Source organism: Aythya fuligula, chromosome Z (genome assembly GCF_009819795.1).
Source record: "Aythya fuligula isolate bAytFul2 chromosome Z, bAytFul2.pri, whole genome shotgun sequence".
Taxonomy (NCBI): Eukaryota; Metazoa; Chordata; class Aves; order Anseriformes; family Anatidae; genus Aythya; species Aythya fuligula.
In genome coordinates this window covers 62346194-62370531 of record NC_045593.1, presented here as the reverse complement: position 1 = coordinate 62370531, position 24338 = coordinate 62346194, and the positions used below count along the sequence as shown (strand labels likewise).

The following is a 24338-nucleotide window of genomic DNA, read 5'->3' as shown; positions in this document are numbered from 1 at the left end:
CCACTTTCTGCTTCATCTCTCTTGTGCATTTTTAGCACAATCTAGAGGATTGAAGGGGATGTAAATGGGTTGATGAAATCCACTCTAAACTGGTCATCAGTATTGCACCTTTGAAGTGTGTATGTGCTATTCACTGTTACGTGACTATGCATGCCAAGTGTAGGACAGCTGATATGCATTGGTATTTTAGGGCCTGTGTGTGTATGTACAAATGTATATGTGAAGTATTTAGCCAAAACCTAATTACGAGCTATTTCCATATTTTCATGTTGAATTTAGGCTTTAACTGATTCAGAGGAAGGATTATGCTGCATAATTACTCTCTATCTTCCTAGCCTATTTGTTGTTGACTGCAAGGCAAAGCAACAAATAAGAGGCCTTCAGGTGGAAGTGAGCTTGTTACAATATATTATCAACAGTAAAATGTTGTTTGTAATATTGTCCCTGTCATTGTTCACTAATACTGGGACAGACACACAGTGAAGAAATAATCAAGAAAACAATGAGGTTATTTCAATTCCGTGTGTAGGATTTTCCTACTTCTACTATCAAAAATAATTTAAATGAAAACATTGAAGTGCAATCTGCCTTACAAGCAGTAGTAACAGAGCAGCTAATGGTGCATAGCTCAGATTTTAAGAACAATTTTGCCTCCTGATTTTCACTCTCAGAGTTTGAGTGACAAGCCCATAGTTGAAGGAATAGTATGATTTGAGAATTAAAATATGTCACAGGGCTTAGAGTTTTGATCAGAGAAAAGAAGATTGCAAGACAATTTGCTTAGTTCATGAACATTGTGTTTATGCAAGGACAGATGAATTTTTATTGTTGCTTGTATCTATTGACTTGCCAGCTATGTAATAGTATTAACAGAATGTTTGATTAAATATGTATCAGGAAAAAATATTTTCTCCCTTATAGCTGAAATTTTGGTAAAAGGCATGGGGAACTGCCTCCTCTTTTTAGACAAAGCTAACAATGCATGAATGTGACTACACATAGCTGACAAAGGCAGAGCATCTTTTTGAAAAGGGTCTGTAAATTCTTTCCCACAGAAGTCAACGAAAGGGTCGGTTGTCCTGGGCTACGTATTTCGTCACTTAAACCTAGTGGAGATAGATTACTTTGGATTGCGCTACTGTGACCGAAGTCATCAAACGGTGAGTAAAAGACAAAGCAGATTGGATTTTCCATCTGTAAACTTTTATCCCATTTCTGGGGTTTGCTTATAGAGCATTAGATTGTCATGTTTTCACTTTCATTATTTCCTGACTCAGGTTTTTGGTAATAACTTCTTTTTATGTGTTTGCACTGAAGTCTTGGAATAGCCATTGATAGGAACAGAATCAAATATTAAATTCTGCATGAGACCTTAAAAACGAAATGAAGAAAGTATAAATAGTACAAAATTATGATATAAAAGTAGGATTCATATTTTTTGTTTTGTTTTAATGCTTTGCCATGAAGCTAGTGCTCAGCTGCGATGCTTCCTTGGTTGGCAGCTCTCTGTGAGATGGACCAGCAACAAACTGCTCCTGCTTTGCTTGGGGCTCCTGTGCCAGGGAGACAGCATCCCTGTGTCGTGGACTGATGTGCTTGGGCTGCTTGCTGAGCTACTGTTTTGGAGTGTATCCCTTTACTGTGAAGGACACGTTTGGCAGAATGTATTGTATGGTGTAGTGGCTGCCTGTTTCCTGGTGGAACCACAGAAGTCAGGAAAGTGGTTGTGGACTTTGAACTCTGCTTGGATCAGCTGTTTCCTCAAGCCCCTACTCTGAGGAAGTAGTTCCTCTTGAGAGGGACCCACCAAGCATGGAGAGCTTTTTCCTCCAGGAGATTACAGTCCTTGGTGGGCAAGAAAATTGAAAACGGGGTGGGACATTTTGGCTGGAGCAGGCAGTGGCTTAGGGCAATGCTGTCTTGGGTGACATCCCAAAATGGCCTGTGAAGAGCTATAGCAGACAGATGGAAGGAACAGGGAGTGCTCAGTATCTGGGACCAGCACCCAGGGTGGCCTTCACATTACCTTCATTTTACGAAGGGCATAATGCCTGTCCTGTGGTTAAATTAGGTGAAGCACATGTTTTTACACAGTTCTGTGCTGGGAGTAGGGCACAACTACCTTGCATTAAAAAATGTCATGCTTCCTGTAAAAATAATAAGTTGTTTAATTGACTAAATATTTGCCAATTTATTCTGTTTAGTTGAAGTATAGCATGTAGAGACTGAAGTCAAGACATTATTAGGAAGAGAGTATTGAATGCTATTGAGGAATATATGCAGCCCTACATGATATTTCTTTATTTCTGCACCATAGCCTAGACCTTTGTGAATTTAGTTCCTTGACAAGCTTAAAGCTAAATTTAATTCCATGGGGTGAAAGACAGATTCAACTGTGAATTAAAAAGTATTTTTGATTTCCTGCAGAAATCAAGATGTGGTTGAAGAGCAGATAGTTATTATTTGTTCTCAGAAGAGTTTCCTTGTTTTCTTTTCCCCTGTAGAGACAAATAAAATAGAAATGGCTCTTACTGGGATCATTTCCAAAGGCACACATACTGTGTATTTAATGGTGTACATGGCTTTATGAAAATAAGACAAGATTGCATCTCTTCTGTGAAAGGCTTAATGCATAAAGACACGTTTTAGGATGCATCCTGCTAATAGAACAGATGATTTGATTGTGTGGTACCAGTGCATTTTTTATTACGGTAGTGTGCATGAGCTGTAGGCCATTACCCCATTAACTCAGCCTCTTTAAATAGATATACGACCCTTTTGCCTTTTTCTCCCACATCATGCTCTAGTGGTGTAGTTTTAACATTAGCCTTACCCTAATTTTCTGTGCAGCCCATGATTAGCAAGACATTGAGATTCTTGATTTCTCCATGGATTACAGAATCATAAAATCACCTTGGTTGGAAAAGACCTTCAAGAACATCAAGTCCAACCATTAATCTCATTTACCAAATGCTATCACTAAACCATGTCCCTAAGCACCACATCCACACATCTTTTAAATACCTTCAGGGATGGGGACTCCACCACTTCCCTGTGCAGCCCCTTCCAGTGCTTGACCACCCTTTCTGTGAAGAAATACTTCTCAATATCCAACCTAAGCCTCCCCTGGTGCTATTTGAGACTGTTTCTTCACATCCTATCACTTGTAACTTTAGAAAAGAGACTGACATCCTACTCACTGCAACCTCCTTTCAGGTAGTTTTAGGGAGCAATGAGGTCTCCCCTGAGCCTCCTCTTCTCCAGACTAAACAACCCCAGTTCCCTCAGCTACTCCTCATGAGTTTTGTTCTGTAGTCCTGCATTGGCTTTGTTGCTCTTCTCTGGATGTGCTCCAGCACCTTGATGTCCTTCTTGTAGAGAGGGGCCCAAAACACAGTATTTGAGGTGTGGTCTTACCAGTGCCGAGTCCAAAGGGACGATTGCTTCCCTAGTCCTGCTGGCCACACTATCTCTTATGCAGCCCAGGATTTCCTTGGCCTTCTTGGCCAGCTCGGCTCAAAGCTTACGCATGTTCAGCTGGGTTTTGGCCAGCACCCCCAGGTCTTTTTCTGCTGGGCAACTTTTCATCCTCTCTTCCCAACCCTATACTGCTGCGTGGGGTAGTTACGACCCAGGTGCAGCACTGGGCACTTACTCTTGTTAGATGTCATGCAATTGGATGCAGCCCATCGATCCAGACGATCCAGATCTCTCTGCAAATCCTCACGCAGATTATGAAAGTGTTCATCCCACCTCCCTCGTTCACCTGCTCTTGTCCTGCCGTTGTCATGTCACAGGGATGTTGTTTGTACTAGCACAGATGAGGAGCTGTGGTCTTTATGCGTCAAGGCCTACTGGCCTGTGTCTTGCCTAGCTTCTGCACCGGTGGGCCGGTGTCTCTAGTGTGGCCGTGTTGCTGGTCCCCTGATGGAGTGCTGTATGCTCCCCCCACCCACAGGTTTTCTTTGTGAGGGAGTCCCAGGTGCACGGGAGCGCGGTGCACACATCAGCTCTGTCCTGACACGCAGCTGGGAAGCCGCCAGGACACACAACCAGAGACCACAACCGTGGGCCACGTCAGGGAGCGCACCTGCCCTGCCACGTCGGGGCTGCCACAGTGACCGCCGAGGCTGTGCTGCAGGCTTTGCACCTGGGCTGTGTTATGGCAAATGCTATAAAAATGCCTGCTGCTGTTGCTTGTCTGTATATGGGTAATTAAAACCTGATGCTGTTTCATCTGGGAAGCTCATACAAGAGTAAACATGTGCTAATGTGTCAAGTTTTACATACCTCATGATGGTTGTTCCTAGCCTGTTATTTTTAGTGAAATCTTGTAACATCTTAAGAATAAAAGGGAAAGGTTCCACGAAACAAGCACCACCTTGCACTGCATCTGTAAACATGCATTCAGTTGTACACTGAATATTGCTAAAACACTCTGGGTTGTTGTGGGAATTAGCCCTGCAGTGGCTGTCAAGAAACACAGATTTGAATTCTGGACTGGGAACATTTTGGTTTGGCCAGAGTAGGTTTCCTGAGGGAAGGGGAAAAAAAATACCTTTTTGATTAGTTTTAAAACTGTGCTCCTGAGTTATTTTCAGACTGAAAAATGTGTTTGGAGTTTTGGCGACTTATTAATACGTTGCTCATGGTGGGGAATATTTCATTATTAACCCTGTCATTTTTCTTTTTGGTAATACTATATATATAATAGAATGGCAAATAAAATAGGGTGGGTAAAAATATATATTTTATAGAACATAAACCAGACACAAAATATTTCTTTTTAATTTTTATTAAGGGCTTAAAATAATGTTTTTAGTTATTTTCAGCATTAATTTTGCATGCTTCAGCACTTCCAGGTGGTCTTTTAAGTGCTGTATTGGTGAGCTACCTCTTATGTGGGTGGTATCATCATTATTTTAGTAGTACCTGGAGCTCTAATCAGGGGATAGGGTTTCACTGTGCTATGTGGGGTACAAACGCATAACATTAAAACTGTCTGTTTCTGAACAGTTAACAAACTAATTAGCAAGTGAGAGAATGCTGAATGCAAAAAAAAAGATTGACAGAACTGGGTGTTACTGCTAGGATCATGAGTAGTGGATAAAGCATAAGTTGGATGACACTGTCTCTAAGGTAGTGTTACACAAATTTATCTTTATTGACATTCCAGGTACCCTCAAACTCTCAATGTGAAAAGACCAGGATTTAATTTGCAAAATATGTGAATGAATGTTATTTCAGGTTATTTCAGGAATTGCCTGAATACTTACTTTCTCCGTGAAATGCTTAGGCTATATCTATCTTGTGCTGAATCAGGCTGAAGTCCTAAGAAAAAACAATAAAAAGTACCTTGTGATAATTAAGATATAATATTTAATAATTTATTTAAAATCTTACAATATGAAACTGACTGAACAGATGTGTTGAACTAATGCTATTTGTTGTCTGTAGTGTTTCCTAACCTCTGAGTGCTGTTCGACAAACTTCACAGTGCTTTTTAATGTGGTGTATTAGTATGTTTTTTGCTTAAAATACTATAAAGAAAAAACAGTTTTATTTTTGTGTATTTTTTGTATATTTCTTAGTTATTTTTTGTATATTTCTTATAAAAGAAATTTATAATTTCTTTTGTATCACTGGATTTCTCAGTTTGTCTCATCATCAGCCCTTCACCTGAACCTTTTGCATTGATGTACAGACTGCAGACGCTTAAGTTGTGCTGAAACCAGATGCAGCCTTGATGTAGATGGTCAGCTGGGAGCTGATGGATTGGGCATTTCTGTCTTCTGTCTCATCTGTCAGAAATAGAGGATATTGTTCCCTGTCTGGCATTTTCAGTCAAGACAGAGTCTGTGTTGCAGAAGCTGATGGTGGCTTAGGAAACAGTCCTGCCTTTTACTCTTGCATTACATTAGTGCTTGGGAAAACCAGGGCCTTGTGATTTATCTCTTCTTAATGGAGGAGCAGACAAATGCTGGGTGAGTCAGTGCTGGGAGGCACATGCAGGTCCCCTGCCTCTCTCATGTCCAGCTCCCCCCTTAATGCAGCTCCCAGGTGTTCCCCATGTGCTGCTGCCTTTGTGAGATCCCCAGTGTGCCTTAGGATAGTCGTGCTAATTACTGCTTAAGTAGGAGGCCAATATTTTCTTCAGGCACCTATAAGAGAATGGAAATGTCAATTTTAACACACAATATCTCAGGAAACGCTGAGCTGCATTTGGTGAGGTAAAGGGTACGTTTGAAGGCCGAAGTCGTTCCCTTGTCAAATCACAAAAGCATGTTGAAAAGTCATGCTATTAGAGCTTCTTTTACAAAGAAAGATTTTGGAGCTCACCGTATTGCAAAAAACTAGACAGTCACAAACATTTTAAATGTCCCCTGATACGTATTTTTTTTTTTCCCCAGAAGTCTGCCTGCAGTCTCACACTGGCCAGATTGCCACCATACATTCTTTGCTGCACTCTCTCGATAAATCTGCTTAACCTAAAGCTGCTGGAAACATGTCTGCATTGTACTGCCGCCTGTCATGCAAATATCATTCTTTTCTTCTCCAATGTAATGCTAATCTGAGCTGTTATATTCACAGTGTACAGGATACTGATGTTCTTTTGGAGCTCCAAAGGGAGAAATACAAATACAGAAAGCGTTATCACCATGTTAATTCAGCATCATATCCAAGCTAATTTCCCCAGCCCCAGTTAGAGTGTGGTGCTGTGCTACCCATGTATACTGCTCCAAGATCTGGACTGAACACGAGATGGGCAGTGCTGTATCTCTGTACCATGCATCCACTGTGTATTGTAGATGTATTGTATCTGTAGCTCTGAAACTGAACTTTCTACTGAAAATTGGTGTGCTACGGTCAGACCAGCTGTGGTAAAGCTGAGCACAGCAGCCAGTGCCATGAACTCTGCAACCTTGCTGTGCCACACCCCAAGCGTGTTTCTAGATCCATCCTGAATGATTAATAAAGTAATTGCAGTGTCCTCAGACCGACAAGTTATTACACCAAATTGGGAAGGGTAAGAGATCGAGAAGACTGCATGTAACATAACTATAGAAAAAAGGGCACAATTTTAAAACATCTGTTTGCCACTGAAAACATTTGTTCTATAGGGCATTATTGTCACATTATGTATTGTATATTTTGATCTCAAGAGCTTAGAAAAACAGGTGAAATGTAATTAGCTTGTATTTTTTTTGGTGTGGATTTGACATTTGTCCATAGGGATGGTAAACTAAGTTATCCAAAAATAAAAAAGACTAGTGCTTGTTAAAAATAGACTTAGAAGCCAATAAAAATAAAATGGAAGCTGATAATATTGATTAGAAGCTAGAAATTGTAGCAGATATTTAATGGATTGAAACAACCTAGACAAAGCTGGTGGTCAGCTGAGTTAAAGGTGGTTGAGCTTAAAGAGTGAGCTTTAAAAATGGAGCAAGATCAACATGAAACTCATACTGGTATAGATTTAATTCTAGGTATAATTTAATTTCATATTCTAATAAAAAAGATAAGTGTTCCATACATTTTTGTATGTAGGAAATACCCACATATGATGTATGTGGGTACTATATAGGTGTAGGTGTATATACATGTACCTATATATAATGTGATGAGTTACACATTTATTATATATGAGCAAAGAACTTTTTTGTTTTCAGACTTATTAATGAGGTTACCCAGATGTCTTCAGTTTAGCCGATCTAGATTGTTTGCACGGAACGTTTGCAGGAAAATTGACAAAATCATTCTGATTGCTAAAGTCTTAAATTATGGAAGAATCATGACAATTGCAGGTCATAATTAAAAAATACCAGATTATCTCTTAAAAGATGTGTTTTTTTTCTGTTTTAATTGTGAACAAAAACTGGCACATGTGACATGGTACAGCTTCATAGAATCTGATTGAGACAGCTCGTGATTTAGTCTGAAGTTGATAGATTTCTCTCCACCGGACGCTTCATTGATTGATACCACAGCAAACATTTCAACCTAGTTAATATTTTATTTCAAGCATGTTCATGGAATTTGACCCAAGTTTAACCTTATGCAGATCCAAGAAATGATGATTCCAGATTCACGGAAAGATGTTTACACCCATTTAAAAATCATGAAAGACTTCATGGTGCATGGATGTATACTGGTTACATGGTTTTGTCTCAGTTTAAAATCTTCATTTGGGAGCCAGATCTGTAAAAGTACAAATGACAATATAGCCCATCTATTCTTATATATGCTGTACTTTTTTCAGTATATTGTTTTTTCATAATTCCTACCTATAAATTAAATATGAATCTTTTCATTTCATTGTACATTTATCATCAGTCTTAGTAAATAGTAATTTCTTAAATTGTTCTAATATTAAGTGGTCTTTGTAAATAACAGCAAATTAAATTTAGTAAATGGATAGTTTCATTGGTTAGCACTACTTAGAAATACTGTGAGCTTTTTTTTTTTTTTTTTTTTTCCATTTCTTCTGTGAACACTGAATTCCCCTTTCAGATGCACAGAATTTATTACCTGCAGCTGGGTGGGTAAATGCTGGGATCTCCCCGTTTGCAGTAGTGGGGAGTTGCTTATAAGTCAGATAACCCTTGCTGTGCATGCAGGAGAGACACAGGTGGTGAATCACTGGGAATTGGCGAGCTGTCTGCAAAACAGAGCTGCAGGTTTGAGCTACTTTGGCATTCACAAATGCAAAGTTTATTGTCAGCACCTGCTGTGCAAGTGTATTGGATTAATGAGACTGCTCGTTTTTTCTTTTCTCTTGAATCTTTAAGAATTTCCTCAAAACTATACCCAACAGTATTCATGTGTGTATACAAACCTTCAACATGTTACTAATACACAATATTACGTATGCATGCCTATGTATGCTAAGAGGGCTCTGTTGTGGCATTTCTGGTTTTATGAATGTTCCCATCTTTATTGTCTAATGTAGACTTGAAAATGCCTTTTCATTAACCATGAAATTCCATTCATCTTTGGCTTGTAAATAAAAAGTTAGAAATCCCCTTGTGCTCCTCCCACCCCTTGCATTCTTCAGGAAAATGCTGGCAGCCGTGAAAATAATAAGTAGCTACAAAGTGATTTTAAGCATCGTTCATGGCATTATCACAATGCTAGATACTTACAGGCGACACAAGACAGACTAGGGCCTTGCCTCAACTCCACCACTTTCTGTCCCAGCAGTAATCCAGTCCAAGCTGAACTGTTTCACCTCACCTACACAGCACATGGACCTAGAGGCCAATGGTACCCTTGCAACAGCAACTTGTGGCAGCTGATGCTGTGTTCCCTTAGAATGAGTAGCAGCAAGCTGTCTCACTGTGATGAGGGCTCAGGATGCAGTTCCTCCTCCTGACTCAGATTGAGGGGAGAGAAAAGAAGTGTTTGTCAATACAAATAACAAGATTTGTTCCCTCTCCTCTCTTCAGATTCTCTCTGAATATGAATTTTGATATTTCCTGCTGAATTCTGCACAAGGAATATAACTGGTGTTATAAGTCAAGAACAGCATAGTGAGAATTAAGATTTATAATACAATCAACCCCTCTTCTGTATTATCTGTTCATGTCCATATAGTCCACAGTCTTCAGTTAAGTGGCTAAATTCTGTTTTATCTCAGCCAGTGATTGATATGGGTAGAAGAGAAGGTGACGTTGAGATTACTGAGACAACCAAAAATCTGTAACTGTTCAGTGCTTCACTTGGAAACTTGAGTGATCATCCATAAACATAAATTGTTCACAAATGATGTATCTGTACAAGTAAAGTTAAACTGCAAAGAAGCCTGTAAGACAACACACCTTGAAGCTGATTTCAGTTTACTTAAGGAAAACTTAACAAAGGAGTTATTCTGTCACAGATTTTGATCTGATTTTGAAACAGCATAATTTTGGTTTCTAGTGATGTAACATAAAACTCTCAATGATAAGTGAGTTTGACAGTGTTTTTTTCTATTGTGATGCCAGTTTTGGGAAGAGGGGTGTTCTGTGGCCAGAATGTGCGCTGCAAAGTTATTTTGCAGTTCTTTCTGTCTGTTTACGTTGAAATCTCTTTATCATCCTATTGTGCTAGCCCAGATTATTTCTGACAAGGAGTTCCAATAGGACGTTTGAACAAGTGTAACAAGTTTTTCTTTCCTTCCCGCCTTCTGTTGGGATTAAGAGGATTTCTATTAGCATAGTTAGTGGAAGTAGTCAATACATGTATTGAACATTTTTTTTCCTTCAAAATTTAGGAAATCTGAAGTGTTTGCTCCTAAATGTATATCCTTGTAAAGCTGTCAATCTTGAGTGCTGAGAGATTGTTTAGGGGTAAGAGTCAAATACAAGATATCCATCACTTGCAAAGTACTATCCTAATTATTTTGTTTCAAAATGCAGCTTTCTGAATCAAGGGATGGTAGCTCTTACAACCTTACTTTATGGCACTTCTTAAAAAACATTCTTGGATTGAAATGGCAATGTATTACCCCTAGAGCAAGAACAAGGCACAAAGCTGCTTTTATTACAGATGGATCAGCAGCTAATGGAAGTACTTTGTTTTCATGTTTCTTTTTTCTTCTCTCTTTTTCTTTCTTTTTTTTTTTTTTCCCCCTCAAAATAAAGATAGTTGTTTAAAACCACTTACTCAGTTACTTCCTTGAAATGTTCTGCTCAAGTCCTCTGTAGTGTTTTTGCCTGTCTTCTGTGTTACTCTTTCTGATAGTGAAATTGTTTAGTCCAGAGAAGTTCAAAAATATTTTTTGATTGACCTTTTCATTTTTTATTCTCTACATTTTTTTTTTTTTTGGGGGGGAAAGGAGGGAGGGAAGAAGGGAGGGAGTCCAGTAAGGGGTTGTTTTATTCATTGATATATATAGTTCCTTAGTTAAAAAAAAAAAAAAAACAACAATGTGTGGGTATGAAGGGAGTAAATTCAAGCTGCGGCAATTTTCTAACAGCTTTATTCTGCAGCATTTGTTTCCAGTGTTTTAAGAAAGTATGCCAATCTTAGCTAGTCCAAAAAGTTTCTGTATGAGGGAATAGGACTGAAAAAAGTAAAGACAAGAATGACAAGAATGGTCTTGGCTGCTGCCTCTGCACTTTTGATCAATAACTGAATCACAAAATGCCAAGCGAAGGAAGAAATAAGTAACTGAAGTGATTACAAGAGCAGGGTGTTCATCGTGCCTGTGACCTATGTAGCAGTATGCAGCTGGTCTGCAGAACAGTAACAGTAAAACTTTTATTAGAAGTTTGATTAAGTCAGGACAGAGTAATCAGTGAGCAAGTAGTGTCTGTTGATCAAGTAGTAGGGGAACCCTTGTAACAGCTCACCACTCTGTGGCATATTTAGCATGCCTCCATCATCTGTGATGCAAACAACTGCTTCCATAAACCTGGCGGAAGAGGCTCCGTGCCCTCCCTCCCTGGGTGATGATTTCCAGGCATATCCTTCCCCTGCTACTGGAATCATTTTCCTAAAAATCAAAACTTATTTTCCATTGCTTCCAGTTGAAGCAATTTCTTCACGTCCTATACTTAGTGGACACAAATAAAAATTGATTACTATGTTCTTACAGGCATTTCTTAGTTGTAGTAGGAGTGTTGTTATGCCTGTTCTTCCCTACAATCTTTATTTTATTTTTTTTCAGAAAAGAAATGTAGTGCCTTCATTCTTTCCTTGTTGGTCCTGTCTTACTTGCTTTGCTGTTGCTGTTACTTCAGAGTCATCCTGCTTATGTTAATCTCACAGGAAGAAAATATAAAGGTTGTGCGCAGCCATGTGCTAGCTGCCCTGGGTAACATAGACACCAAAATGTACCTTGTGTGATACTTCCCTAGAGCCAGCTTGGTCTGGAGCCTGAGATGGGGGCCTCTTAGCAAAACATTTCTTTTCAGGAAGACCACTACTCCTAGAGAAGATATGTAACATTGGACTTGCATAATTGCAGTTACTCTTTCTTAATTTTCCATGTAAGTGACTAACTTCCATCATCTGTCTCACAGTACTGGCTGGACCCTGCAAAGACCCTTGCTGAACATAAGGAGCTGATAAACAGTAAGTATTCAATTCAAACTTAAAGAAGTTATCTGAAAGTGAAGTAACAGAGGCAATATTCCACAGAAGTACTCTGTCCAACATCTCTGTTCTAGTCAAAACAGCTTGATAGTCCATGAACTAGTTTATTGCTACGGTTCATAGCTTTATCAAAATTTCACACAGATTGAACATGCCGCCATTTTATGATAACTTGTGTAATTAGTGTCCAAAGATTTCTATGTAATTAAATTTTACTTTAGAATAATAAAGGATGCTATCCTTAACTTGTATATGTAGTTTCACAGTAGCTGTGAAAACTCTCCTACACCGTACCTTACCATAATCAAGTCAGATTCCATTTTTTCTTATGAAAACAAAAGTAGTGTTTCACACTGATAGTAGGGCATCTGCTCTTGCTGCCACTCTACAGATAACACAGATGTAACATCTGTTACTTGTATTATAATTAAGTAATATAAAAAGATTATTTTACTTTAACAAAAGTTTGGAAACCCTCTATAAAATATAAAAATATGCGAAAAGTGGAACATATGTGGAATAAGTGTGGCTGTAAGAATCATGGTCCCGAGTTAACTGAATCTTTCTGGAGAATAGTATTTTTAAAAGGTGAAATAGAAAAGATTTTCAATTATTTGTTAATTAAGGTAGCACGTAATTAAAGCTGCTCCATAAGATGATCAGAAATACTCAAGTGATTAGTATTTGTTAATAAAAATTCTCTTAGCTTTTTTTTTTTTTTCCTCCTGTAGTGAGTACAGCTTTGCTGTGTGGAAGCAGTAGCTTTTTTTGCTGATTTCATGTTTTATGAACTATTTAGATAGGCTTCTTTGTAGCTGCTTTGTTGCAGCTGGTAACAATTCTTAACAACTACCATTTCATAACAATTCACTTTCACACTTTCGTACTTCTCTGCAGCTGGACCCCCATATACTCTGTATTTTGGCATTAAATTCTATGCGGAGGATCCATGTAAACTTAAAGAAGAAATAACAAGGTACAGTATTTGGATGAGAATGTGGTTTTGCTGTTTTCAGGGTAGCAATCTCTTCAGGCGCATATTGTTATGGTGTTGGTTTTTGCTTGAACATATGGACATCTTTGCTTCAACATGTATAGGAAGAGAGTTACAACTAACCTCACAACTATTTTGGAAGACCAGGATGAAAAGGTATTCCCTGCTACATTATAAAACATGGGGACTTGGCATGCTTCTTTTTTCTTCTTTTTTTTTTTTTTTTTAAAAGGATTGAATTGCCCTATCTGTACATGTATTGTGCAATAGTGAAGTTTAGAGTTTACTTGGATTTCTAAATACAAATACAGGTAATTTTCTTCTTTATTGGTTGTAGCTTAAATTCCAACTGTTTTTCAAGAGGATTTGTGTTGATCTTTCTAAAAATATGTGAAGGAAATTGAAGAGCTGCATGCTTTTGATTCTTTTAACCAAGCTTGGCCTCTACAAAAATGGGGATGCACACAATATATATATAGACGTGTTCACATTCCTGTGCACGCGCACACGCACGCACGCTTGCCTGAACTTTCACAGACAGGGTTTTCTGTTTGCTTTGTTTATGAAAGATCTTAGACAATTAGCTCATGTTCAAAAAGAATTTTGATAGGTAGGTGGTCAAAATTAGTGTGCTGACTTGCATTAATAAATGCCAAAACATTTCTTTTGATGCCCTAGGAATATGACACAGGAGAACTCATTAGAATAAACACAGGGTTTTCAATTTTTACTAATCAGAGGTGGCAGTTTTTGCAGCATGGTCAGAATATTTGTCTTGTACCAGGATGAGATTTTTTTTCATGCTGCCACTGCAGGAACGGACTATAACAGGACTGATACTAGCCTGGTAAAAATAATAAATACTGTGACTTTGCAGCTGAAAGTGTGTAAGCTGGCCATGGTATTAATCAGTATTACTGCCTCTCTGCTGTGAAAGTTTGTTGTAGTTCTCCTGTACTTTTCCAGACCGCTTTCAACCTTGCTCACAGGGGAAGAAAGATGGTCCTGGGGGTGGAGCTTTGGCCACAGAACCTGTTGTGATTGCTATTCGGGATGCATATGGATTTCTGTCTGTGAAATGACCGGGTAAATTTTCAAAAAGTGTTTCTGTTTTTCTTGTCATAAGATCAATCAGTGATTCACACTGCTAATTAGAAGTGTAGTCACTAAATATTTTGTCATGACTGGTAAGCCTCCGTTTGTGTCTGAACAGTGTTGGGTCATGCGAAAATTGCACCACAGAAGGTACAGAGGAAAGGCAAAAGAAAATGGTTCATTTATGTCTGTGCTCTTCAATAGAGCCTGATGAAGATAGCCAAATGCCATCAACATTTCTGAGCATTTATTCCCTTAGAGTCCTAAGCATTGGAAAGGAGATACGGATTTTCAGAAAAAATTCAGCACTAAACCCATACTCTTATGCTTAAGAGAGATTAAAGGCCCTCCTTTTCTTTATAATAGTAATTTTCTGCCAAAGTGTGTAATTCCAGTGATGTGCTAACCATGTTTCTTTGGAGCGTGTATTTGTTATTTTAATGGATATGAGTGTTGAGTCTGTTGTTATGAGATGTTAATGATCTGTGGCATTACATGATTACTATTTGCAAATAATGAAAACCTGTCAAATTTGTAATTGCTTCCCAGCAAAATCTAATTTTAGCTTGTAGGCAAAAGCTAATGCTGAGGTGATACCTATTAACATTTATTGGATGAGTTTGCTAGAGTGAACTCATGCTTAGGCACTATTATGTGCACGTGACAAACATGACAGCGCAGAAGGTGAGAGTGCTTTAGCAACAAGTTTGGACAAAAGGCCTCGTTCTGTGAGGAGCTTACCTGCTTCAGTGGGAGTTGAGATCTTCGGTTTACATAAATCACTCAAGAAATTAATAACTATTAATTCTTGGCTCAGACTCTATTTTTTTTTTTTTTTTTTTAAATTTTTTGGGGCAGTTTCTTGCTCGGTTTTACTTTGAGACAACAATATGAGAATGCAGACCTATAGATACCTGCGACATGAAAAAGACATTGATAGCATCATTTGTTCTCAAACCGCATTGTAGAGCTGCAGAAGTGCTAGCAGAAAAATGAGTGCATATCAGAAAAACATTTAATGTTAAAAGGAGGATTCTCAGTGCTCCACAATAAATTTAAAATCTTATTAGTCATCATCATCAATCATACTGGGATAATTTGTCTCAATGGGACTATTGAGCATTAGCTAGAATTAGTACTGAGGTATTGCTTAGATAGAGAAAACACTTAGAGTGTATGTACTTCATGTTTTCTAACACTGCCAAAAAAAAAAATCCAAAAAAAAATGTTATTCAGCTCCGTGGCCCTTAGAGGTGGAGAATGTTAACCATTTTTTTGATGATGGGTATTCTTTCTGTAATGTCTGGCACTGCACAAATGGTAGGGTATCACTATTGAGAAAGAAATTAGCATCCTTAAAAAGAGGCTCATCTGGGCTGATCAAGTCTAGTAATTTTGAATGGATCTTAAATGATTTTGTGGATCAACTGTCACAACACTTGCAGTTTGCAAACTTCCCTGAGATCACGATAACTGCTCTTTGAACTTGCAGAGCGTTTCAAGGTGCTTTCATAAGTGACCTGTGCTAAAACAGAATAAGTTAGTTGCAGTGTAGCTAAATGTAAATCAAACTGAGTTGGTGAGTAGTAAGAAAGCCATATGCACCTCTGGATGACCATTTTTTATTTAAGAAGCTACCTCTTCAGTGTTGCTTTTGTATGAAGCTGGTGCAAGACGTTTGTTTAAAATGGTGTGAAATGCTGTGTAAATCTGTTGCAGTAAAAACACACAAAGCCTATTGTGTAAAGGGATATCCTATAATGAATATGGCGAATTCCAAAACCAAACAGAGCCTTTGTATGATGGCATGTTTCCTTCTGTATTACTTTTCCTTTTTTTTTTTTTTTTTTTTTTTTTTTTTTTGCATGTTGTTTCACTGTAAGTGCAGCATTTGAAAAACAGGGGAAGTTGTGGCAAATGTAGATACTTGTGCTTAAATGGTGTGATATCTGAGTAATTTGTCTGACATGCTGAACAGGCACACTAGAGACTGACAAAGCAGCTTCTAAGGTGTTTGGTTTGCATTAGAGGTAATGGCAGAAAGTAAAAAGACACTACCTGCTTAAATGTCATCAGTTAAAAATACTCTTTTAAAACTTTGGTATTATCTTCACTTCTCTTATGTTGCTGATTTGAGATTTGGTGTGGATTCTCTTTGAGGCCTGCATATGTGCTTCATCAAGTGTAGAAGTAGGTTATGGTTTTGAAAATTGCATTTTAGCTTTGCTATGTCTGTTCAAAGGCAAGGAGTCCCCCATGCTGACAGATATGAAGAGCTGTTGATTATATGCTCACCTGTTTTTTCACAAGGGAATGGACTCAATGAAATCTGCTGTTTTTTCCGCTAGACTTGTTATTCTGGTATCAGAGGAAACCTTTGAGTCAAGAGGTGTTGAGTTCTTCGGAATGGTGATCCACTGATCAGTGGCCAATTGATAGATTTCTTACACTTTTTTTTTTTTTTTTCTGGTTTCAAGCCCTCTTTGCAACTTCCTGACTGCTCTATGAAAGTCTAAAGAGAGAAATTACATTTTTATGAGAAAATTATTTTTATCTACATGATGCAAGCAGATGGGAAAACTGCAGGGTTCTCCCTTACCTGTGTTCTTTCACTAGGTTAACCTTAGTTATCATTTAAAGGTCAAAAGGAGAAAAGTAATTCAGATGTAAAATACAGTTTTTGACTGTCATATAGTTATGCTGTGTGGTGTGTCATCAGTAAAATGGAAGATGATGAAACATTATGTGGTGCAGCAGACCCAATATTGAAATAATAGTTTTGTGTTCTCTCTGTGTTTTAGGTATCAGTTTTTCTTGCAGGTCAAGCAAGACATCTTACAGGGCCGCTTGCCTTGCCCAGTCAACACTGCAGCACAGCTGGGAGCATACGTAATTCAGTGTAAGTTCCTCTGGCCAGCTGCAAGCTTCTCTTTGTTAAGCCTGTATTATGATTCATTTAAGTGTTACTTGAGGACTTCACTAACACGTTTGCCACCCATTTCAGAACAGAACAAAGCTAATGCGATTGATTTCAGCTATAGAACTGTAAAGAGATAAACATTCTGAACAGATTACGTGGAAATCATTTGGAAACTAACACAAAAAGAAACTGGGAAGCCAGTCTGCTGACTATGCCAAACAGTTTTTACCTTGCTTAGGGATACCTTATTTTGTACTTTCAACCTTATGACTTTACGTAGCATATGGAGTATGTGAAAAGCACGTCTTTTTCTGTGGTGTATTTTTTTTTCTTCATCACAAAGCTTACAGATTTGATGGGATATTGGCAGCCTCCAGCCACAAAGTGTGTCAAATAAAAGAATCTTTCAAAATTACATTATGTCAATATGAATATGCCTCTGCTTGAAGGGAGGATATGTTTTGACCTGAAGTGGAGAATTTTAATCTACCTGTCATTTTTCTGCATTCAGTGGATGTTATATCCTCTGCATTTGATGGAACTAACAGTCATTTAGAAAGGAGCTGTCTGTCTACCAGCCAGCTATTCCTTTCACACTGCAATTCAAGCTCATTATTCAAATACAGTCAGTAACCAAAAATCATATGATGAGCCACACTGCAGCCTGAGTCTATAACTTGTTAAATTTATATTTCTTGTGTGTGATTTGAATTAAGCAAAGATTATTTGCATTACTGGTATTCCAAATGTGACTCAACACAGTACGGCATTAAAAAATGGACCTTGTTTCATTTCCATTTCAGAATAACTTGTATGTGAAATATGAGTAGGCAGTATGCAGAATTTCACAGTGTATTCCATGGATTGTGGAAAAGCTAAAATTTCATGCAATTTTTGTTTTTTGTGAAATTATTTTAAAATAACTTTTCACCATATAAGAAAAGTGACACATCATTCTCTGAAAAAACTGTTTGTACTTCTCACATTACTGGCATATATGCCTTCCCTGAAACTATACTGCATGTGTGAAGCATCTTGTTTGTATGATTCTAATCTCAGATATTCTATTGGAAAAAAATGAGGAAGCTCATGTGAGAAAGGGAAGGTAAAGTATGACAAAAATTAGATGCTGTGGGTTAAATATAGTCCTGGCACCAGTAAATGTACATTCCCATTGGCTCTCTAAAAAGCTTACTATATTCATTTGTTTATTGCTGTTATTATTTAGGGCTTCCAAGTGTTTAATTTATGTAAATTGACAACTGAGAAACATTCATGTCAGATACTTAGAATATCAACTTAATGCATTAGCACTGAGGTCAATGGTTTCTCTGAGTCATGTGCCAGACTCTGTTTCTTTCTTTTCCAAACCAAGATGGTTTTCCTTTTGTGGAAATTCAGTAATGGCTGAGAACCTGCTTCTCTGAGGGAGTCATTGGAGCTATCAGCTGCCAGGCTTAGAAGGAGCCCAGGGGACATGTGGTCTCCCAGAGTCCTCTGGCCAAATCCTGTTCCAGCCACAGGCCCTGCTTGCACCATTCAGGTTGTGCCTGGGTGTCATCTCTGGTGTCTGTGCAGAACCTGTCCATAGCACATCAGTCATTTTCCTCCTTTCATGGCAAAGACTGCAGACTATTACAGTGATGATGGTGCAAAAATCAGCACCTATGGCACAGTTTGCAGAATATACCAATTCTGGGTTTTATTCTGATTTTTTTTTCCCATTGGCAAAACTGAAAATTTTGCTGTTGTATTTGTCCTGCTGTTCCTGTTACATGCAAGAACCATATTGTTTTTGTGGAGATATTTTGAGAAACATCTGAACACCTCTACTGAACAGATCACTTTCTTGATCTAGAAACTATTAGGATCTAGAAAGAAATGTGAGTTACGAGATGACTCTTTCTTCATGGCTCTTGTAACCTCCATTTAGCTATGTTTTTTCCTTCGGTGGAGACTGGATAGAAACCTTCAGTGAAGGTTTTCTCATAAAAGCCCAATTTATTCTGCTTTTACCCAGTTTATAGAAAAACATAGAAATATTAATTTCATGAGGTTTTCTCAGATAGATATGAATATAAAGATCGTTAGAAGAGAGTTCTGAAAAAGGTACATGCGTATTTAATAGTTGGATAGCAATGGGTAAATTAATCTGAGCAACGTATGTGAATTCAAGGTTGTTTCAAAGAAAATTATATTGCCTACTCATTGATTTTTTTTTCCTTTAGAAATATTAAATTAGAAAATTATTTTGATTAAAAAAAATAATTTCATGTTCAGAGAATATATTGGTATTTTATTGAAGACTGAAGTCTTGTATTTCCTTACAAGAAATGATGCTTACCTGTAGAAGAGCCTACTTCCAGGTACTTTGGGATATTTGTCTCCATACCTGTTCCCACGCTGACATTTCCATTAAAAGTCCTAGCAGCAGTATGGATCAGTTCCATCTTTAATGTTACAGCATATCATGAGGGCATAGATATTCCAAAAAACTAGGCTTTGCTTTTCCACCTGTTTTACATATGCTGCCAAATAACATATGGCATCAAAGTTCAACGTTGCTGGCTTGATGAGTTCAGATTTAGTCCTGTAGAAGTGGTACGTTTCCTGTCAAAACTTCCAGCTGTTTGAACCTTCCGTTTCTCTTTAAAAATGATTGAAGACATGCTTGCTTGTTTTTATATGAGCTATTATGTACAGTTCTATATATAAACCGAAGGGTATTTTCTACTTTTCTTCTAAGGAAAGGTAGACTTCTGAATTTTTAACTGATTGCATAGTCAATTTACAGTCACTTGGAAAGAAGCGAATTAGCACAAATAGGTGTATTAGATAACAGGTTTTTTGGTTAACATAAAACATTGAAAGTGTGTAACCCTTTTTCTCTTTTTTTTTTTTTTTTTTTTGCACTTCAGCTGAGCTGGGAGACTACGACCCTTATAAGCACACTGCAGGTTACGTCTCAGAGTACCGCTTTGTTCCAGACCAGAAAGAAGAGTTGGAAGATGCCATAGAACGGATTCACAAAACTCTGATGTAAGAATTTAGTACTGTTGTGAGCTTTTCAGGTAAAATTGGGTTCAAAGATGCTTGGTAGGTAGGAAAAGGTAGCACCTTGTTGTGCAGTGGCTCAAGAAAAGAGCACAGAGCATCCAGTTGTGTTACTCCGTAACAGCAAACATTTTCCATAGTTGCAGTTATTATTTTAGAAACCAAATAAGAAAATGGTTGGAAATAGGATATTTATCAGACCTTGGTGTTGATGTTTGTGAACCAGCAGTTTTAATAGCACTTCAATTTCCTCTTAGTTTGTAGTGCAAGAGAATGAAATCAAAATCTTTTGACATCTTTGAGTTCAGTTCCTTGTTTCAGGTCAGGTTTCCTGCATAATTTTGAACAAGTTGCTTACTATGCACATGCCTCAGTCTGCTGTCTGTAAAATGGGTATAATAATATTTCTTTTCTTAGTACTGCCCTGTGTATTCAAATAATGAACTGTTAGGACAAAAACACGTTTAATGTAATAATGTGCAGAACTTAGTACAATGAAGCCTCTATTTTCTTGCCAGATCCTTAGCTGTGGTAATGAAGGAGTGCTTGTAGCAACCTGCATGAATCTTTGTAGCAGCAGCTCACATTGCAGGAGGTACCAGGAAAGCAGTTTGTATGCCCACAGTTTAAGTGATAAAGTCAGTTGCAACATCTGCATGAATTAAAGAGTCAGTTTTGTTTTACAAGCATAAAGTCCTTTCATTTTATTAACCAACATATCTTCTGTAAAATGTATTGGCAGTGGCCAATATAATAGATTCTATGGTAAGGAAGAATGTATGATTCATAAGAAAAAAAGCAGCACCTAGAAACAGTCATCAGGCAGCACTGTATAGCTCAGGGAATTTGTAGTGCTCGTGTGGAGACAAAAAGCAAACAAGTTCCAAAACTTTACACGAAACCTTAATGTAGTGGGAACAGAGGATATCTGGTGGGCCTCAGAGGAATTCTAATTTAAACTGAACCAGGCACTACAGAAGTTTGCAGACATCAAAAGTGTACCTGAAAACATTTCTTTTGTGACAGGAGAAGCAGCTCTTTATGAGAAGGAGCTGAGAGAGCAGAAATAAGATAGACTTATGGTATTTGGCAACAACAGCTGTTGAAGAGATTGTAGGAGGAGAATGTTATGGTTACTGGAGACAGGACAAAGGAGAACCAGAGATCTGAAACAGGTATATCAGCAGACCTGAGAGATTCATGCAATCCCAATTTAACCTTGGTAAAAGTTGGAAAAGAGGTTGATTCTGTGAGACTGTAAAGCTTCAGCTCTCCATCTTCCCTGTACTGGAACAATAATCACCTTGGACATGAAACATCCAAGATCGAAATATGGACATGAAACATCCAAGATCTTTGACATACTGGGTAATTTCTGCCTGATGGTGGGCCCCAAGTTGCTGCTTTGGCTGTCAGTTGATTATCTGTCAGACTGCAATTTGTGCATAAAATATCTCTTGATTACTTGTAGTATGAAGCCAAACTATAAGGACAAGTAGGAGATGCACTGCATTGCCAAACAGATAAGGAGAGCAAGATAAGAACTAGCATCCTTTGGTCCCATTAATTCCGTAGTTGCTTGGAGAGGGAAAATATAGCAGTTTCATATGGAAGTTGGAGAAAAGAATGTAATTTCCAGTAAAGAATTTGTGGAAAGCAGTGCCAGAAATGTAGCCTGTACAAATGTAGCTTAAATGCTATATACACATGCAGAAGGTCTGAAAACACTCGTCTTAAAGAGAAGGTTTAACTCTATACTGTCTCTGGACATAAAAAAATACTTAGAAAAAAAGAGAAAAAAAAAAACAAAACACAACAAAAATAACACAGTAGTTCAGAGCCACTTTCTACCCCACTTGCTTTTTTTTTTTTTTTTTTTTTTTTTTTTTACAGAAATAGCATTCTACATATAGAATACTTTCAGTGAGGTTAGTTTTAGGCAGAAGTCCTCTTGGTGTCTGAGTAATAGAGGCAGAACCAGCAGTTGCTGCATGAAAGCACTATAAATCAGAGAGATTTGGCTTCCCAACCTGCCAATATTAGACCACAATGCCTTCAAAAATGCAAAATGTAAAACTGGTTTTGAAAATAAAACATATGAAAGAAGTTCAACAGTACATAAAGCCAAAATAAACATTTACTTGCTTATCTCCAACTTCATGTTCCTGGTAAGTGTAAGGAAGCTTGTTCTAACAAGTCCAAGTTAGGTGCAATTGTGATATAACCATTTATTAACATGAGAGCAGTAAGAAACATTTTATGAATATGTTCATCATGCCCTTTGTCAAAATTATGTAGAGATAATCAGAACTAGCCATCTTGTATGTAGATCTAGATTTCTTGATTCTCTTGCTATAATAAAGCCACAATCTGGATAAAGGTTAATTAATTCCTTGCCTGTAGTTTTGCATGTTAGTGTTATTTGTGCCTTGTTTAATGATAATAGCTATTAGTGCAGAGACACAGCTGTTCTCTTTGAAAAATTCTGTTGTAATTGGAGTCTGTGCCAGTCGCCACATCGACTTGAGTTTTCTTTTTAAAAGGAAGAGAGTCTCTTGTTCAGTAATTATTTATGTATGGTGGCCTGTCTGCTCTATATTAACTGATGCATTACAGAGAGCCTTACTGTAGGTCTTTTATGAAGAAAAAATACTGTGGTTTTTTTTTTTCTTTTTTTTTTCTCTGCTCTAGAAGATGGAAACTGAGGCACAGAGAGTTTGGTTCAACATCACAGAGGTTATGTTTCAGAACTAAAAGCTGAGATGAATTCCTATGTATCAGGCCACTTCATTCCTCTCTCTTAAGTTTCTATAGTCATTAATGTAATAAATCAGATCAAATCCCATTTGCCTCAAAAGTTTGTAGCCTTAAAAAGGAAATTCAGAAGCCAGGGAAACTGTGGTTGTAGAATGAGAGCTGCCTTAAAAATAGTGTTTTGTATGGTTTTTCATTGACCTCTCTGATACTCTTTTGCTGCTGGCCACAGTTAGGTCTCAGAAGCATCAGAAAATAGTGTGAAACCGAGGTGTACACACACTGCTGGTTCAGCACTGCTAGCATTGACTTCTGTGTGATAGTGAGACCATAGAACTAGAGGGAATGGCCTCGAGTTGTGCCAGGGGAGGTTCAGGTTGGAAATGAGGAGACATTTCTTCTCAGAAAGAGCAGTCAGGCATTGGGACGGGTTGCCCAGGGAAGTGGTGGAGTCACCATCCCTGGGGTTGTTCAAGGAAAGGTTGGACATGGTGCTTAGGGACATGGTTTGTTGGGTGACACTGGTGGTAGGGGGATGGTTGGACCAGATGACCTTGGAGGTCTTTTTCCAACCCTTATGATTCTATGATTTGGTTATGAATTTTGAAGCTGGACTGGGCTGAGAACATATCCTCAGTTGTCTTGTCTACCAGAGACATTTTAGGGATGGATTGGTGATGTAGAGATCTAGAAAGAGCTTCTTTATCTTGAGCCCAGCATGGAAACATTTTTCCAAGACAGCTATGGCACTGCATGTACCTTGCTCCTGTTGGTTATGCCCAGAGAAACTGGTTTTGGTTGCACATTCTTTTTATCATATTTTTAGCTTTTGTATCAATGGCAGTTATTAAGGGAAGAACCAATTAAATTCTGAGGATATGCTTACTTTTGGAGACTTTGAATGTATTTATATGTTCCTAATAGCCCAGTCTTTCTTTCTTTCTTTTTTTTTTTTCTTTTCTTCCACCAGATTTCCCCTATTGTTTCTTACCAGCATTCAGCTGACATTAGTTTTTGAATGATGAATTGATATTTGCAGATGGGAAGGCGAGCTGGATCTTTGAAACTGCTAATCTCTTGTGACAGACTCTAAACTTTGTTTTCACAGTAGCAGGCTTAGGTATTACCAGTTGGTGTGACTTCCTGTAGACGAGATTTTACAAAGAAAAGAATATTTTATCTGAAGTCATGAACCCTGCTTTCAGAAACCCTTTGTAGCTTTGGCACAGCTGAGGGGAGATTGTCCCCCAGTCAGTCACTCCACTCCTGCTTTATTAATAATCATGTAGGTATTTGAAAGACCTATTTTGCATATTGAAACCCAAGCACAGAATGTTTGAAGTGTGTTTGTGACAGCAGGGAAAAGATTAGCCACTGCAGTATATGTATATTTTATATTTGATAGCATGCATCTGTCATAGGATCATATAGCAGAGACTTTAG

At 38.0% G+C, this 24338-nt stretch overlaps 1 protein-coding gene across 1 annotated transcript in view; it reads left to right on the top strand.

The window, feature by feature from the left end:
* EPB41L4A (erythrocyte membrane protein band 4.1 like 4A) overlaps positions 1–24338 on the top strand; it is a 127819-nt gene that overhangs the window by 47621 nt on the left and 55860 nt on the right. Inside the window, exons 2-6 of the mRNA XM_032206190.1 lie at positions 1056–1160; positions 12006–12057; positions 12976–13054; positions 16969–17066; positions 20006–20126. Coding sequence (XP_032062081.1) covers positions 1056–1160; positions 12006–12057; positions 12976–13054; positions 16969–17066; positions 20006–20126 — 455 coding nt within the window. The remainder of the gene's footprint in view (positions 1–1055; positions 1161–12005; positions 12058–12975; positions 13055–16968; positions 17067–20005; positions 20127–24338) is intronic.